We start from the raw sequence: 16,738 nt of genomic DNA on the forward strand, positions 1-16,738 counted from the left end.
TAGTGCTTTGTTGTGTATCTGATGGACGAAAGCTAAACCAGTTCCACACCACTGAAGTTGCAGCATTTTTACAAACCAATTCTGGTTCATCCGTTTCATTTAACGATCCACTTTGGCTCTTCTCATTCTGCGTCGCCGCCATGTGCGTATGTAAACATAGAATATGGGTAAAACGCGCATGCGCAGTGCCTATCGCGATATTTCATTTTCCTATCGTTGCCCAAAATTACACCGGTATTACCGTGAACGGTATGATATAGCCCAGCCCTAATATGGACCGTGATTTATTTCTGTCAAACTTCCTCAAGAGATTCAAATGGCAGAATATATTGCTTTTAAACAGAGACTTGGTCAGTAATGAACTTCTAGTTTCTACCCACCCAGTTTCTGCATCAGTTTGCCTGTCAGTCAGGCCACTTTCCCCACTTCCAGACAGCTCCTGAGAAAGCTGGGTGGGCTGGGCAGGGTTGGGAGCAGCTTCTTCCTGGGTGGCAGAGGCAGGGCTGCTGGTATCCATTGGTGACCCTTCCAGTTGTGACACACCAGCTGCTGCAGGCTCAGAGTTCTCTACAATGTCTGGACTTAAAGAGGCTGTGAAAAGGAAAGAGAGCTTATCATTCGGGCTAGGAAGTTATCTGATCATTTAATGCACTACATCTAAATTCCTTGGTTTCATTATGTGTTACAATAGCTTCTACAACATTATTTAAATTACAAATATGCTTCCTTACTGTTGGCCAGTCTGTATAAATAGAGTTTTCAAAGTTAGTCTACCTTCCCTGCCTTCATCCAACGTCCCTCCACCACCACCTCCGACTCTCTCACCGATTGCAGGTGCCGGGGACATTTCCATCTGAGATGCCTCTGCTTCACTGTTTGGCCTCTCGCCTGTCGACAAGAGTGGAAGGCCAGCCCCTGCCAGAGCAGCCAGTGAGCTAGCATGCGACTCAGCCAGTAAAAGGTCAGCTATTGGTTGGTGGACCTGCTGACTAATAGCAGTCTCCAGGGAGACTAAGGCCTGTTCATGAGGAGCAGGTGTGGTTGGAGTGACTTCTCCAGATGGTGGGGCAGTGAGGAAGCCCTCTGAAACCCTGGGTGGATCCAGACATGACACAGTACCACCCTGAGCCTGTTCACCCTCTGCAATATTCAAAGAAACACTTGCGTGAAGAAAAGGGACAGTTTAAATTATTTTTATTTGAATGGATTCAAGTCTTAAAAACAATTTACATATCTGACAATGCCTCAACATGACTGTTGCATCTTAATATCACTTTTCTGCTATATCTGCCAGCTACTTGTGCACGTGTTACTCTTAAAAATATGTAATTACAGTAAGCATTTTTCATTCACACAACTGCTTCCAAAAATGTTTCAAAACCCTTTCAAAAAGGTGTTAATAATATTCAAAAAAGGAAAATCAGGGCACAGAAATGTCGGAAATAACATTGTGGTGATTAGCTGGTGAATAGCTATTTAACAGATGACAAAGGCCTCTGCTGAGGAAGGCAGTAAGTTGTATAGTTATCTCCTTAACGGGGTGCACAATCCTGATCCCCAACAACAACACAACTTACTACCTCACCACAGCACAGACAATAAAAATAATACATTGAACAAAAGTTATACATGTTGTATATCAAAAATGTAAATATTTAGAATAAGGTTCTTAAAACAATATAGCGGCAATAATTCTCAGTTCAAAAAATTTACCAGTTAAGAGATCATCTCCTATGAAACAAATGAAGATGTCGAGCTGGTATGGCGTTGCCATAAGAAAGACAGTAGACTGTATAGTTATCTCCCAGATCTGGTGTGATCCTAAAACTATACAAACTACTACCTCATCCCACAGCACGCACAGCAAGCTGGCCACTTGCCTCTGGGTTGTCCAATCCACATAGGTCAAGGAATTTAACAGTAAAACAGAAACAAAAGCAAAATCTTTATAAATGTCAGTACCTGCTGTGTTCTCTGCACCATTAACTGTCCCCAATCCAGAACCCTGTGGACACAAAATGCTGATGTTAGAAAAAAAAAAACATGAGTACATCTACTAAAAATGCATGCACTATTGTATCTGAAAATACATCCTTATGCACAGACAGCAATCATCTGCTAACCTGCAGGCTCTGTTCTCTGGCCTGTTCTGCTCCAGAGGCCCTCCTTTCATTCTGTTTGGACTCTTCCTCCTCAGCTAGCTGCCGCCTTCTCTTCTCTCTGCGCTCTTCCAATTCCTCATCTCGCAGACTTTCCAGATGCTGCAGGATAGGCACCTTAACCACTAAAAGCAGATGGAGGCATTAAAATCAAAATAGTTTTCAATTTATACTCAAAAGGTTTGTGAAATGTCACCAAGCCAAAGTAATTTTTGGTCAAGTTACTAAAACATTTTGTTTTTCACCAGTCACCAAAAAAATTTAATGAATTCTAACCATCTCACTAAAAATCAGATCCCAACTATGTGAACTGCTGTCTTTAAATAAAATGCAACAAAAAGCCTATATGCTAACTATAGATTTGTCTGAAATTAACAGGGAATGTCCAACCACTTGACTACCATATCCAATTATTTATGGTCCAGTTCTCAGGAATATAAATATTTTCTGAAGGTACCAAAAAGATGACACACACACACAATAAATAAAAGAAGTCATAAAAGTAATAAAAATGTTTTCATTAATCATATGACTACCTTACTACCACTGAAAAGAAACCTCTAGTTTACCTGCAACACAGTCGTGCATACTCTCTGCATCCAGCACTTTGCACTCATCTGTCCATCTAGTCAAGGCAGTAGGAATGCTAGAGAGGGTCCCTAAAGAAACAAAAGGATACAAATGTTACGCATTCAGGTTAACAATAAACCCGAACCTTACAATGCTCAAGTCTATGGTAATATATACCCGCTTGACCTCCAGTACTGCTCTGCTCATGGAAGAAGTCATCCAATAACTCATCATCAGAACGAGCTATGATATGCACATCCTCATTTCCAACCAAAAGGCGGGCACGACCACGTGATTGTAAAGGCAGAGAACTGGAAAGCTGTAAAATGTCTGCTGCTGCACTGGGACCCAGCAGTCTGAAGAAGGAAGAAAAGGAGGAAATGCCTTTTTAATGTTCAGGCAGACAAAGAAAACTAGCGTAAAACAGGAGCTGCTTAATAGAGCCACATAAACAAACATGGTTTCAACCTTTGTAAGATAAGTGGAGGGTTGGGCTGACGGTTATGAGGGTAGTGGACATGGATTGTGTGTCCACTATTGGCAGTGAGCTGACGTAGTGTTCGCTGGCTGCGGCCCATGCCCTGCGCCAAGCGGCTGCTAGTGCCTGCCACACCTAGGGTGAGGGATCCGTGGTCAGCATGACGCACCATCAGTGGGTGGGAGCTAGGGATGTTGCCTGGGGAAGGAGGGATGTCAGCTGATAGAGAAAAACAGAACAGAGCACGCAGACATTAGGGAGAAACCTCTAGCATAAACCTAAAAACGTCCATGAAAAGTAAAACTTATTTAAATACATTTTCTGTATCTTATGATTTGTTATTTTTAACCAGCTACTGAACAGAACCACTTAGTAGAGCTAAACATTTTGGTAGCAGCACAACGGGTGTAATTATTAATATTCTGTATACTGATGATTTTTGCAAGAAACATCAGTACGAGTATCAAACTGAAGCTTTTCTGTTAATCAGGAAGCTCAATTTTATACAAAAAAATAAAATAAAAAATAGATTTGCTTAGAAAGGACTCCTTTGGGATTAAAGGCGTGAAAACTACGTGACCTTACAAAAACGATCAGATTATCCTGCTTACCGTTGTTGGAGAACATGTTGTCAAACTCTATGATGAGGTCATCATCCCTGTCAAACCTTTCAAAGCGAATGTGTGGTGCAGCATTGATATCAGGGAAGTCTTCGTCCAACTCCATCTCCGAACCTTCATCATCATCATCCTCATCTCCTTCTTCATCATCCTTAACAAATGGTACAGGAAAAAAATCTTAAACATGAACAAAAATCAAGTTTTTTAACGAGCTTCACTGTATTAATCCCTACCTGATCTTCCTCCTCCTCTTCTTCCTCTTCCTCCTCTTCATCTTGGCTGTCTTCATCATCATTGCTGCCACTAGAATCTTCCTCCTGTGTGTGCTCCTCATCCTCTGGTTCTAAGATGTTCATGGAGTCTGATGGAAGAGCCAGTCAATACATTACATGTACATCTCAACAAATAACAGAACAATAGTGTTCCCTTTCAGTCAATTCACTCAGTACAACACAAGTATGAGATATCACACCCCCGCCTGTACTAGCTAGAGAAACCTTTATTCACGCCTTAAAGGCACACGGATGTCCTGTGATGACATGTGCATGGCCCTGCCTGCACATATACCCACTTACATCACAGTCATCCCTCAGTTGTTATGCTCTTCACCTCGCTAAAACAATTCTGTATAGTTGCAGCTTGCTGCTGCTTGTTAGCTCGGTTGTCTGCTGCTTGAAGTTAGCTTAACTGCCCCTGGTGGTGCTAGCCATGTTCCCAGAATTTGTCTCCAAGCTAACCGCATCATGGAAACGCGTCACTGTGCATGGCTATTGACAGTACATAGAGCTGGAAGGCGCTGAGGAGGCTGGCTTAGTTAACCCACCTCCTATGGAGTCTTCCCTGGCTGATTATCTGGCCCTGTCCCACAACCATCGTGTCGGTGACCCTGCAACTCTGCTGTCCAAGCACTGCAGATTCTCAGCATCGCAGTTGAACAAGATTTATCATGCTCAGGCTGGTACTGTCCGCATCATGAGCCCCGTCACTATGCTCCAGACGTACCAGGCGATGTGCCTGGGAGAGCTAGAGTCGCTGGTTCCTGCAAACAGCCCGCTGACACCTCTCCTTAACAAGGTCGAGTCAAATGTGCCTCCTAACAAATGTGCAGAGTCATCGTTAGCCCCCCTCAGAAAGAGGGGCATCCGCATCCTAGCTCATCTATATGACTGGGCTCTTGTCGCTTGCTCCAGAGCGACACAGATGTCATTGAGTTTCTCTATGAACTTTCAAAAACACCTCACTCTGTTATCAAAGAACCAGGGATGACTTTAAGTAACCCAACGCTAACCGAGATTCAGCAGATTTCTTTCCTTGGTTTGGAAAGATGCTTGCTTTCCAGCCGCACACATTTGTCGCAGCACATAGTGGCTTTGTTTCATTGCTGCCTCGCTCAGTTTCAGCTGAGATGCAGACTACATTTCCAAATGATACTATGGTTTGTTGGGCATGATGGCATCTATGATCGCGACTCGGACTGTTATAGATCCACAAGCTCTATTGTGGATGTTTTGACATTACTTAAGGAGCTGCTGGATAAGGCCCTTTCGTTTTCTACAATTAAGGTTTATTTAGCAGTTATATCTGCTTGTCATATTGGCTTTGATAGGGTGACACCAAGTGCACATCCTCTGGCCATAATCTTTTTTTTAAAAGGGGTTCACCAGCTGAGACCCAATGTTAAGTCTCATTCAGGGACACTGGACCTATCTTCGGTGCTAGAAGCCCTTTGCTGCCCCCCTTTTGAATGTGCATTTATGTGACCAGTTGTTGGTCTGTTTTGCTAATCCAGCCAGGAGGTAGAGCTCTGTCTAAACAGGGACTGTCTCACTGGATTATAGAAGCTATATCACTGGAGTACCAAGGGTCTCGCTTTGCCCCAGGGGTGCGAGAGCTCATTCCACCGGGGGAATGGCAACATTCCCCAGGTCACACAGGGGCGTGATATCCCATACTTATGTGTTGTACTGAGTGAATCGACTGAACGGGAACAGAAATTATAATAATAATAATGATAATAATAATAATAATAATAATAATAATAATGGATTGCATTTATATAGCGCTTTTCTAAACACCCAAAGCGCTTTACAATTCCACTATTCATTCACTCTCACATTCACACACTTACATCTATAACTGTTCATTTTGTTTGTCAAAATGTACCTTCCCGGTTGGCCTGAAGAGTTGATGCTTGGCTAATATTGGAGGGGGCTTCATCCATCAACACGTCCTCTTGCGATTCATCTTCACCACTGCGTCCAACTAATCAACAGAACAAACAAACGCTACATCAGCTCTGGGCTGTTCTGCCTGTTTGTAATCAAGAGTGAACTCAGTCTGAAATCATACATAATTTAAAAAAACAAAACAAAACTAAATTACACTGCTTGTGCTTCAATGCACTGATTTGTTTCCCCCACCTATTATGGAAAGGTTAAGTTATCACAAGCAGTGCAGAGAACTGCTCCATACTTTTCATTACCCAGCAACACTCACTGTCACCCCTGAAATTAATCTAGTTGCCTACCTATAATTGTGCTGTTGACCGTGCCAGCATCTCTCTCCAACAGCTCATCAATCAGATCCACCAACTCATTCTCTACCTGCATGGAAAGGAAAGGATATACAACTACACAGTCAGCCTTCACATGGTGCACAAAATGAATGGGTATCTACACACTTGTGTTCTGACCTTTAATTACAAATGTTACAGATCAGGAGATCTGAGTGTAGTTTGAGCTATTATGTGCGTTGTGTGTAATGCAATGTTAATACATTATTTACCTGCATAGCCTGTGTGCTAAGAACCTCTGGCTGGCCAGCAATGACCACTGCATCTCCCTCGGTTTCTCCATCCATCAGATCAGTGTCTGTTCCTTGGACCCTGTGGCTGCCATCCACTGGCTCTGCCTCACCCGACTCTCCTACAACAGATGGCACACATGAGCGTCATACATTTGAACAGTAGGCTATTAAAGCATTTCATCTGTCTCATTTGGATACCTTGGTCCTGAGTGTTGCTGTTGCTGTCCCTGGCAGTGCCCACAGGGTCGTGTTCAGTCTTGTTCTTGCTGGAGCCTCCCTTGCCCCCAAAGAGACTGCTAGGCTGGTTAACAATTCGTGAGAGAGTTTCCAGTGGCTTCAAGGCAGCATTCACTGTGTTGGCCATGTTGGGACTAAAGCAAAGGACACAAAGGGAAAATAAGGAGCCCTTTCAGATTAATTTATTCAGTATTAATAACTGCTGAAAAACCAACTTGATTCTGAAACAGAACTACTCACAAAAATGTACTATGACAGAAGTGAACCTAAGTTATATGATTGCTAACTGGTAAACCAGATAACTACTGGCTAATTTTTCAGGAAAAGTTTCTCAGGCTAATCTTATACCTGGACAAATCCAAGCTGTGTGGCACACGTGCCAAGTCATTGACCAGTCCTTTCTTAAGGAAGAGCCTTATAATGTTGTTCATGCCGTTATGTTGGGTCTTGGCTGCTGCTGTGCTATAGAAACTGGATGTCGAAGGGCATGACTCCATGATGGTGCTAATGATACACATCACTGCCTGAAGTCTGTAAAATAGGTTTGCCAAGATGAGAGAAAATGGGTTGGTATAGATTTAGAAAAAACAAAACACAACAACAACAACAACAACAACAAAAGCCCACACACAGTCAGGGTGTATGACATTTTTATTCCATTTACCTGGCATGTTTTTCAGCACCTTCTGGCATCGCTAGGGCTCGACTTAGGGCAGCCTTTACCTCATTCACTAAGGACACCTGGGCATCAGTGCCTGTCCCAGCAGCTGCTAGGCTGGCTAGAAAAAGACGTGCCAAGGCTGGGGTGTCCTTGTCCTCTGAGTTCTGGGTGTGAGGCAGCAAGTGGTCGAGCACAAAGGCTAGGACACTGCAATCCTGTTAGGATACATGCATGTCAAAATGAGTTAAGAGGCTTGAGAATACAATGTGTGAATGGCTGAGAAGAGTTTGTTCAGCTACCCACCTCCTTAATGAGCTCAGACTGCCCAGCTGTATAACAGTAGGAGGCGATTAGCGTGGCGATTCCCACGTAGGAGCGCACTAGCTCAGCCAGTAGTCTCAGGATGGTAGAAGTAGGCATGAGAGGTTTGCTTGCCTTGACCTTAGCTGCTTTACTCTCATCTGAAGTGGTACCCTTCTCTCCCTCCTGCTCCTTCTTCTCTTCCCGCATTTCTTCTGGTGTGGAGGCTGAGGAAGTTAGCATAGCACAATAAGTTATGCCTTGTATAAAACTGAACTTACAAGAAGTGAGTTCACAGTGAAGTTCACCGAGTTCACATGAGGCAGTGTTTCAGCCTTGTGATTTATTTTGCACTCTCTATTCGCAGGTGTTAAGAGGAGCTTTTAGTCTCACCTTCTCCTTGTGGTGTACCAGACTGGGAAGACTCTGCAACGCCTCCATCAGCAGCAAATACTTGAGTCTGAAAAGAAGAAATGGTTTTATTATTAACTTAGAAACGGACACAAATGGCACACTCCAGTGCACATGCACAATAGGATTATGTGTTACTGAAGACTCACGTTGATATGGAATGCAGACTGGGAGTCAAAGTCACTTCCTTGACGGGTGAGCCGGTACTGCTGGTAAACATCATCACCAACATCCTGCAAAATCTGGCAAAGGTCTTGACCACCGGGTACAGCTACTGCACGTTCTTCTGGACGTTCAGCTGAGACACACACAAATGCATTAATACCTGAAATGTTCAAACAACTTTTGGTGCAAATTACACAAAAATGTCTCAAGTCAATATCTTGTTAAAATGTCTTACGTTCTTCAGGAGCGTGGTAGGCAGCCAAAGCATTAAGCATGTCATAGATGACCTCTTTGATGGTGTCAGGGATCGGTGGTAATGGTGATAGTTTCAGAGGAGTGGTCTTCACCAGCTGCACAGCATTAGGTCCCTTAATTCGAAGGTTCTCAAACTCATCGTCAGAAGCTGGAGGAAAAAGAATGTATGCAAGGAACATATATTACAGGAAGCAATGTGTATTATAGCTCAATTATTTTTAATTTACTTAAAAAGAAACTTCACATATTGGAGAAGTTTGGACACTTACTTGTGCCAGCTCCACGAGGTGCAGGTAGAGCAATGCGGATACAGTTGCTAGCAGTTTCAGTAAAGCATTCAGGGTTACGGCAGGCAGCCGGCCCCAGGACACGAAGCACATAATTGATTTCTCTGGAACCAAGGCTGCCTGATACCACTCCTGATGTGGTACTACCTGCTCCACTTGTTACTGCTGATCTCACCACCTATTACAACAAAAATTGGCTTATGTTATTAGACAATATAGTTTAAATAATGCTATAGTTTAAATACCAGAAGGTTTTAAACATGTTGAGTTTTATTTAAAGTTTCAGTATGAAAATAGATTTACCTTCTCCATGGTGTGTCGCAGTGTGGCTGGATCTTCTATGATGTGTCTGAACAACAGAGTAACCAGTGGTGTGAAGCCATTGAAGCCAGAGCTCTGTGTCAACCCCAAAATCATCCGTGTGCTCTTCAGCTCAGCAAACATCATTGCATAGTGGTGATTGCGTGTAAGGCGCAAACAGAGACGCAGTGTAGCATGAAGGGTGTCTGGGTCCACAGGGACACTAATCATACTGACACAGGCCCGAATAAGAACGGTGGTCATGTCCTCAGTTAAGCCTTGCACAACAATATCAGATCCCTGAGAGTAGTCAGACTCCAGGGAAGATGAGGGGCCAGATGTCGCCTCCTTCAGCTGGCTGGAATCATCCTTAGGAGCGTTCATCTCCACTGCTGTTCCCGAATCTAAATCGCTCTGGCTTTCTTCCACTTTTCCCCGGTCGCCCTCCTCTCGCTCAGAATCAGTAACACTACCAGTCTTGGAAGGCTTGGGGATGCGAGGCACTTTCTGAAGAGTGAGCATAACTGGCCTCCTATTACCAGTCTCTTCATTTACCTGCCCAATAAAGTTGTGTTAGAAAAGGGAACCAGCCAAGTCTATTAACACAATTAACCTTAAAAGGGACATTCTCTGGAAAAATATAAAAGGAATATGTATACCTGCACCATGGTGTTGAACTGCACAGTGTATCTCCGCCGTCCAGCTGTGAAGCGGACACTGCTCTCACCAGCCCTCCATGCTGAATCAATGGTACTGTTGTTGGAAGCACTGTAGCTGCACCAACGGCCTGAGCGGTCATCAAACCATCGCCAGTTATTCCCATTTGGCTGCAAATACTAGAAGGCAACCAAGACAAACTGTTCACAAGTGTACAAGAGAGGTGTAGCAGAATAACACAAATACCCTCCAACAAAGTTTATGCAAGAAATCTTGATATAAATTTAAAAACAAACAAACAAAACAACTTAAATCAGTATTTGTGGATAAAGGTTTGTACAAGATTACATACATTTTGTCCAATTCCTATACACTCAGTACCTGTAAAAAATACCTTTGTGTATAGTTATACCTAATTCTACACAAGACTCTAATAAAGAAATCCAAGAGTAATCAATATGTATACAAGCAAAATGCTGCTCTTCCCCCCACCCTTACGCTCCTCATATATACTCATTTTTATTGCTGTGCCAAGGCTGATCATTTCATTTTTTAGTTCACTACTATAATTTGTAGCTGTGTTTTTTACATTTTGTTTTGGCTTTGTGTTGTTGTTTGTTTTTTTTATTTTAATTTTTTTTTACCTTGTTCATTTGTTCCCGGCGCTTTGAAGAGACTGCCATCTTTTCATAGAAATCAATGATCAACAGCACTGGTGTGATCCATCTGCAGAAAAAAGTCAAGCTTTTTAATCATAAATAAATTCATCACAAAAACATATCAGTGCTATGATGATGAAAAGCTGGTGTCATATTTGCAAGTGATAAGATCTTTGTAGGGGTGTGCAAAACTCACTTCGGTGTCTGGATGTCTTTGTGTTCTTTAGCTGCTTGTAGACAAGGCTGCACAACCTCGAGCAGCTTTATGAGCAAATCAAGAATTCCACTGTTCTCAATCACTCTGGCACCCAGCAGCTTTAGTTCCTACAGAAAAAGGAAAACAAATAATTCCATGAGATGCATAGGTAATCAGCGATGCTTCATTTGTCTACTTAAACCCTTATAAGATTTCAACATTACTGTTCAGACTCATCTTAAGGTGTACAAAGGACTTAAGGACACTGTGCATACCCTGCCCTGGTTCACTTCAGATGAACTGGGGCACAGTGTGCATGTTGCATGATTTGTAGCCGCACCAAAGCATGAAACTGTAATGCTTCCTCTATGAAAAATTGCTGTTTGTATGTGGCGCTATAAAAGGTACATGAGAGGACAATGTGCCATTTCTTCCAAAATATGCCTCAATTTGATGGAGAAAAAAAAATGCATGAATTCATCAAACTCTTTGTGCTTTTCAACAATCACTGTGTCCATGAAGTACAGAGAGTGAGAGGACGAGGAAAAAGGAGTCTGAACTCTCAGACATAGTGAAACACACTATAAAAACAAACTTGCCCAGTCTCAGAACTTCCCCCTAATCTATTTAAACAAAAGAAAAAAAAAAAAAAACATGTACATAAATGCCACTGCAACTTAGTACTTGGTAAAAGCACTTTTGTAACATGGACAGCCCCCCCCAAAAAATAAAAACAAAATAATATTCTTGGGAACGGTGCTATAACCTCGGCCCACATTCCTCTTCCAAGTGTCTCCTATTCCTGGAAGCATTGCACAAGCACAGCCATTTTGTCTCTAAAAATCCTCCCTAAAAACATTATTCCCAAAGTGTAATGATGCACTCAATCTGTGTCACTGTAAGGATAGTATTCTGGGGGGGGTTTGTGGAATGGTATTATCTAAGATTGCATTATCTATGTTTTGTTTCACTTTAATGAAGTGTGATTCACAAACACAAAATCTGAAATGTGGCAAAAGTTCAATCTTTATGTTGTGTGAAAGAGGAATTTGCTGGCATATGCCTTTCATTGAGGAATCATGCCCGTGTGACTACTATACCATAAAAGCTTGAATGGTGGAATGCTCTAGCCAATGGTTGTCATCCAATACATTTTTCATCCATAAAGGAACTTTGGATTAATATTCAGTGGCCACTGGGACTTTGGTTGTTTTTGGCAGTGGTGGTTGCTTCCTTCGTTTAAAAATGAATGAGCCTGCTGTGCCTTAGGATAATTAAATACTGCAAAAATGTATTTCTATCCTTGCCCAGATCTGTGCCCAGAGATAATCTAATCTTGCAGGTGTCTCAACCTAATGGATTGCTTTTCACTTACATAAACCATTAAACTGAGGTTTTCCATAACAAGGTGTCCCTTTCCCAATTCTGTCCAATGAATTCACTTAGGAGCACGTCTTCTTCAATCCAGTTTAAGAAATACTTAAAGACCATATGGTGTTAAAGTGTAAAAATGCTTCTGGAATTGGAATTTCTGCCATTTTCAAATAAAACATTTGTAGCAAAGAATTGATTAGGAGTCTGTAATAATCCAAAATGTAGAAACCTTAAGCGGGCCTAACACTTTTCAAATGCATTGTATGGATAAACATTCTATGACAAGAACCTAAAATTCTGGTACCTCAAAGAGCAGCGTGAGCAGCAGAATTCGTGTTGCCAGCTTGGAGGCCTGGGGCAGTGTGGCCATCTGCCTGGTCCACTCAGACACCGTCTTTGTGTCACTGGTAGTCAGCGGCTCAGCTGCTTTGATCAGCACGTCTGCTGCCTCCCACACCTACACACAACATGTCAACAATCAGGCTTATACAAGTGTACAAATGGCTATTGTTAGGGTCACTATGATGCTTAACTTTTCTTTTTTTTTTTTTTTTTTAAAAGAAGTGACGACAATCACATCTTTCAAATGTACAGAGGTGCTTAGGAACTGCATTACTGCCTTACCTGCATTCAAAATATACTAACAACATTCCACCTGAAAAGGTTCCAAGTAAGAGACTTGCCTACCTTTTTCAAGTCCATGAAAAACCTGCATTTTAAATTTAAATAAACTCGTAGAGCAGGCTACAGCATTAACATCTACTGACCTGTTGGACAACTTGGCCAAGGATGAGATCCCTGTATTCAGGGCCACTTCTCTTTATGGCAGTCATTAGCAGATCGCACAGTCGGTAGACTGTGTCAGGTAGCTCATCCAAAAGATGGAAGCAGCCAGGCAGCATGGTGTCAGTAAAGGCATGTAGCTCCTGGGGGTCCAGCGGCTCAGCCTCCATGAAGCGCTCCAAGCATCGTGCCTCCTCCTCTTCTGCCCGTTCCCTGGCTCTTCTGTCCTCCTCCTCTCGCCGTCGTGCTGCTTCCTAAAGGAGACACACCAACGATCAACAGTTGTTTAGCTAAACAGTAAACTAATCCTTCATTCAGTTTCAATTAGCAAAAAATGTTTTACACTATGCTTTTTTCTTGAAAAAAGAAGCACACCTCAGGAGAGTCAGAGCGCTGCTCCATGCTAACCTCTTGCCCGAGTGACATGGCAATTGCTCTCATCATCTGGTCTTCTTCAGACATAGTTAGATCCTAGATGGAATAAGAGCAACAATGTTAGCTACCCAAGTCTCTCTCAAACATTGTAAAGGACTAAAGTACTGTGTTTGTGTTTTTGTGTATAAAGCTTACTCTTACTGCTCCACCAAGAAGTGGAGGAGGGTGTGTAAGGAGGTACTCGGTGGCCTGCTCCATGGTGCTGGTGTTCAGTAGAGCCTCCATAGCATGTTCTCTTGAGAAACCCATATCCATCAGCTGGAACACCACACACAACAGAAAGATACAGAGAGAGATGAGGTTGTGAAAAAAGAAACTACAAAAGGATGTTACATAAAAATGTCACATAAGGTGAGTGATAGCAAACGAGTTTGGTTGCTGAAGGAAAAAAAAAAAGTCGTGTAAGTCATTCTTTCTGAAACATGACAGAGGCCTCTATAAATTATCTCTCTAATCTCTCTCAAACCCCCCAACCAAACCTTGTTCCAACACTATTATTTTAGCACTGAAATTTCTCTCTCAAGTCCTTATTTTTTCTTCACTATGACTCTTTCCTAAACCCAGAATCATCGGCATCTAGATATAAAATTACGCAGTTAACCTGTACTCTCACATCTACCTGCAGCACTAGCATAACAAGCTAAAAAAAAATATTGCTGCTGGAATAATGTTATATAATGGAATAATGTTACATCAGACAACTTATGAAAAACAAACAAATAAGAAAAATAAAAAAAAATATCTGTCACTACACCACATATTTTGAGTTGGTAGATTTTTACACCAAATGCCCTTCCTGAGGCAGTCCCCCAAACTGAGACTAAAATCAGGTGAGAAAGATCAATTTGCCAAAGCTTTCCCTACATACCTGTGTTAGCTGAGCCTGGTTAACTTGGGGCTCACGGCGAGGCGTAGAATTGGTAGAATCATCAGCTGATCCTCCTGTTGGCCCTCCAGAAGTTGATCCACTCACTGGTGGTGCCTCTCCACTTGATGAAGATGCTCCTGGAGCCGTGCCAGGACCCAACGAACCGGCAGAGGTTCCCTCATCATCTGGGCGCACTGTTCCCTCCCTCTCTTTTGCCAGGCGCTCCTGAATAACAGGCTCTCCTCTTAGTATGTGGCAGAGAATAGCCAACATGGATTCAGCCATCCTACCCCCATACACCTTCAGTGGCTTCCGATTCCACAGATTGCGAATGCAGCTGAATGCAGCCTTTATGAAAGAGAAATGTGTTACAATAATAAAACACCAACAGAATCCTTAGATTTAAAAAATAAATAAATAAAAAAATTCTACCATATTTAAAGCCTACAAAAAAAATACAGTATAAAGAATTTCTAGGGGGCATGACGATCATGGACATTTGTTTTCATGTTTCTCCACACTAGTGCTGGGCGATATGGAAAAAATATTTATCACGATATGAATTTTATATCACGATAACGATATATATCACGATATACCACCTGACCTGTGGTCATCTGGAAAGTATGCAGTCTGTAAACAGCGAGTGGAGAGGGTGCAGTCTTTGTTTTGAGTTACCGTAAAGCATGTCGCAAATCCAGGTGCACGTAAAGCAGCACCATGTCGCAAAACCACAAGACGGAGTTTCTTTAAGAAAAATATCATTTTTTTATACTTTATTTTCTCTTGCATAAAGTTAAGAGTATGTATAGTGAGAAGACAACACTAATATATTTGCCACAGGCTATTTAACCCTTTAAGACCTACCATAGAACCAAGTCCGCCAGAGCTTATCTTTACATTTTACATGCTGTAGTGCCATTTGTGGGAGCATTTCAAGTTGCTATACATCAATACAACCATTATAGCCCAAATTTTAATAATATGTATGCATTAAGTCCATAGTAACTACATAAATTGCAAAAAAGTGCAATAAACTACAAAAAAAATTGAAAATCGTTTTTTTGTTTTGTGTTTTACATATATTTCTAGTAAGAGAAATTTAAGAGGCTTATCCCTCAAAACTGTAAATACAAAAAAGTTGCACAAAATAGTTTCCAACCACGAGAAATTTATTTTGAGTGTCGTCATAGTTTTATTTTTGAGATACACTAATTTTTATATACTACAGGAAAAATGAAAATAAATATTATAATGCAAATTTGCAAAGAAACAGCATGTGCATCAAAATAAACTATTTCCAACAGTGTAATTTGACTTCTAAGCATCCCAGATACGATACAGAAAACATGATTTTAAAAAACACCAACATAGTCTTTGAAGGTAAAAAACTAAATTTTCCGCGAAAATGACGTCACTTCCAGTTTCGGACGGGTAATGGCGGACATGTGATAGTTCGTGCTGACTTACATTCCAACGTAGGAAGTGCTATGAACAGCTGATCGGATCGGCAAAGCGTGTTTCTGGAATATTATGTTTTTGTTGCTGCAAGTCTGGAATATTATGTTTTTGTTGCTGGAAGTGCTTTTTATGCAATTTTTGCAAAGCTATATGTGGAAGGAAACCGTGACTTAGGGCAAGCTAATGGAATAAGATGCAAGTACAACTCCTACGGTTTCATATGCAAAAAAAATTATTGCGCTACCTTAGGTGGTTCCAGTTCTACAGGGATTTAAAAATAGTTAGGCAAAACGGAGTGTGCCTGCTCCGACCGGTTGTAAAGGGTTAATGATATATTTTATGTAATAATTTATAAAATTAGGGTTAGAAACGATAGAAGACAAATGGCACGATAGACACTTTTCTATCGTCCACACGATATATATCGTCATATCGCCCAGCACTACTCCACACAGTACTAAAAATGCAGAAATACAACTGAGCAACAGTTTTTGAAAACAGGGATAAATGCTCATCTCTTCCATCTTTTCAAAAGACAAAATCTCTTAGAAATCACTTAGAAATTGGTTATTTTAGTTAATACTGACCTTCTGGGTGACAATAAGGAACCTTAGGGCACTGAACTGTGGCATGGTGGGTGTAACTCCAGGCATTTTAGCTGGCAAGGAATGGGGTGAGTCCAGCACAGTGCTTGGATTCACCATCTTCTCCACCAGCATTAACCAGGCATCCAGGAACTCCCCTGTCCCATCTGGTAGATCAGCATGCTCCAGACCCTCAGATACAGGTACCTTCCCTCCCATTGACAGTGCCCAGTTAAATGTCCTGGTTTAAAAAAAAAAAAAAAAAAAAACCTCAACCAATTAAACTCTAAGTAAATGTCAAAATAATATTTTTGGGGGATGTGCATCAAAATGATGTCTGTAATTATTGAAAAAATGAAACATGAGTGACGGTGGTATATTGGTTAGCACCATCACCTGATAGCAAAGTTTTGGATTCAAATTCATTGGCCATCTAAGGCCTTTCTACATAAACTTGCATGTTCTCCCTGTAC

General features: G+C 41.7%; 1 protein-coding gene across 13 annotated transcripts in view; it reads right to left on the reverse strand.

Moving 5' to 3' along the window:
• Nucleotides 1-16,738, reverse strand: part of huwe1 (HECT, UBA and WWE domain containing E3 ubiquitin protein ligase 1) — a 46,931-nt gene that overhangs the window by 12,481 nt on the left and 17,712 nt on the right. For 10 of the 13 annotated variants that reach the window (XM_031746832.2, XM_031746837.2, XM_031746833.2 and 7 more), the window contains 30 exons: nucleotides 16,269-16,506; nucleotides 14,221-14,568; nucleotides 13,488-13,610; nucleotides 13,293-13,388; nucleotides 12,902-13,171; nucleotides 12,439-12,591; nucleotides 10,761-10,888; nucleotides 10,550-10,631; nucleotides 9,908-10,084; nucleotides 9,252-9,803; nucleotides 8,931-9,126; nucleotides 8,642-8,809; nucleotides 8,391-8,539; nucleotides 8,224-8,290; nucleotides 7,834-8,057; nucleotides 7,534-7,745; nucleotides 7,218-7,400; nucleotides 6,831-7,003; nucleotides 6,612-6,751; nucleotides 6,355-6,430; nucleotides 5,991-6,089; nucleotides 4,061-4,188; nucleotides 3,819-3,978; nucleotides 3,198-3,426; nucleotides 2,907-3,085; nucleotides 2,729-2,818; nucleotides 2,124-2,284; nucleotides 1,963-2,005; nucleotides 775-1,140; nucleotides 381-591 (listed from right to left, as the gene is read on the reverse strand). In XM_031746832.2, the coding sequence (XP_031602692.1) occupies nucleotides 381-591; nucleotides 775-1,140; nucleotides 1,963-2,005; nucleotides 2,124-2,284; nucleotides 2,729-2,818; nucleotides 2,907-3,085; nucleotides 3,198-3,426; nucleotides 3,819-3,978; nucleotides 4,061-4,188; nucleotides 5,991-6,089; nucleotides 6,355-6,430; nucleotides 6,612-6,751; nucleotides 6,831-7,003; nucleotides 7,218-7,400; nucleotides 7,534-7,745; nucleotides 7,834-8,057; nucleotides 8,224-8,290; nucleotides 8,391-8,539; nucleotides 8,642-8,809; nucleotides 8,931-9,126; nucleotides 9,252-9,803; nucleotides 9,908-10,084; nucleotides 10,550-10,631; nucleotides 10,761-10,888; nucleotides 12,439-12,591; nucleotides 12,902-13,171; nucleotides 13,293-13,388; nucleotides 13,488-13,610; nucleotides 14,221-14,568; nucleotides 16,269-16,506 (5,421 nt within the window). The remainder of the gene's footprint in view (nucleotides 1-380; nucleotides 592-774; nucleotides 1,141-1,962; nucleotides 2,006-2,123; nucleotides 2,285-2,728; nucleotides 2,819-2,906; nucleotides 3,086-3,197; nucleotides 3,427-3,818; nucleotides 3,979-4,060; nucleotides 4,189-5,990; nucleotides 6,090-6,354; nucleotides 6,431-6,611; nucleotides 6,752-6,830; nucleotides 7,004-7,217; nucleotides 7,401-7,533; nucleotides 7,746-7,833; nucleotides 8,058-8,223; nucleotides 8,291-8,390; nucleotides 8,540-8,641; nucleotides 8,810-8,930; nucleotides 9,127-9,251; nucleotides 9,804-9,907; nucleotides 10,085-10,549; nucleotides 10,632-10,760; nucleotides 10,889-12,438; nucleotides 12,592-12,901; nucleotides 13,172-13,292; nucleotides 13,389-13,487; nucleotides 13,611-14,220; nucleotides 14,569-16,268; nucleotides 16,507-16,738) is intronic. The other 3 variants (XM_031746840.2, XM_031746838.2, XM_031746835.2) reach the window with 2 other exon arrangements.

Source organism: Oreochromis aureus, linkage group 20 (assembly GCF_013358895.1).
Source record: "Oreochromis aureus strain Israel breed Guangdong linkage group 20, ZZ_aureus, whole genome shotgun sequence".
Classification (NCBI taxonomy): Eukaryota; Metazoa; Chordata; class Actinopteri; order Cichliformes; family Cichlidae; genus Oreochromis; species Oreochromis aureus.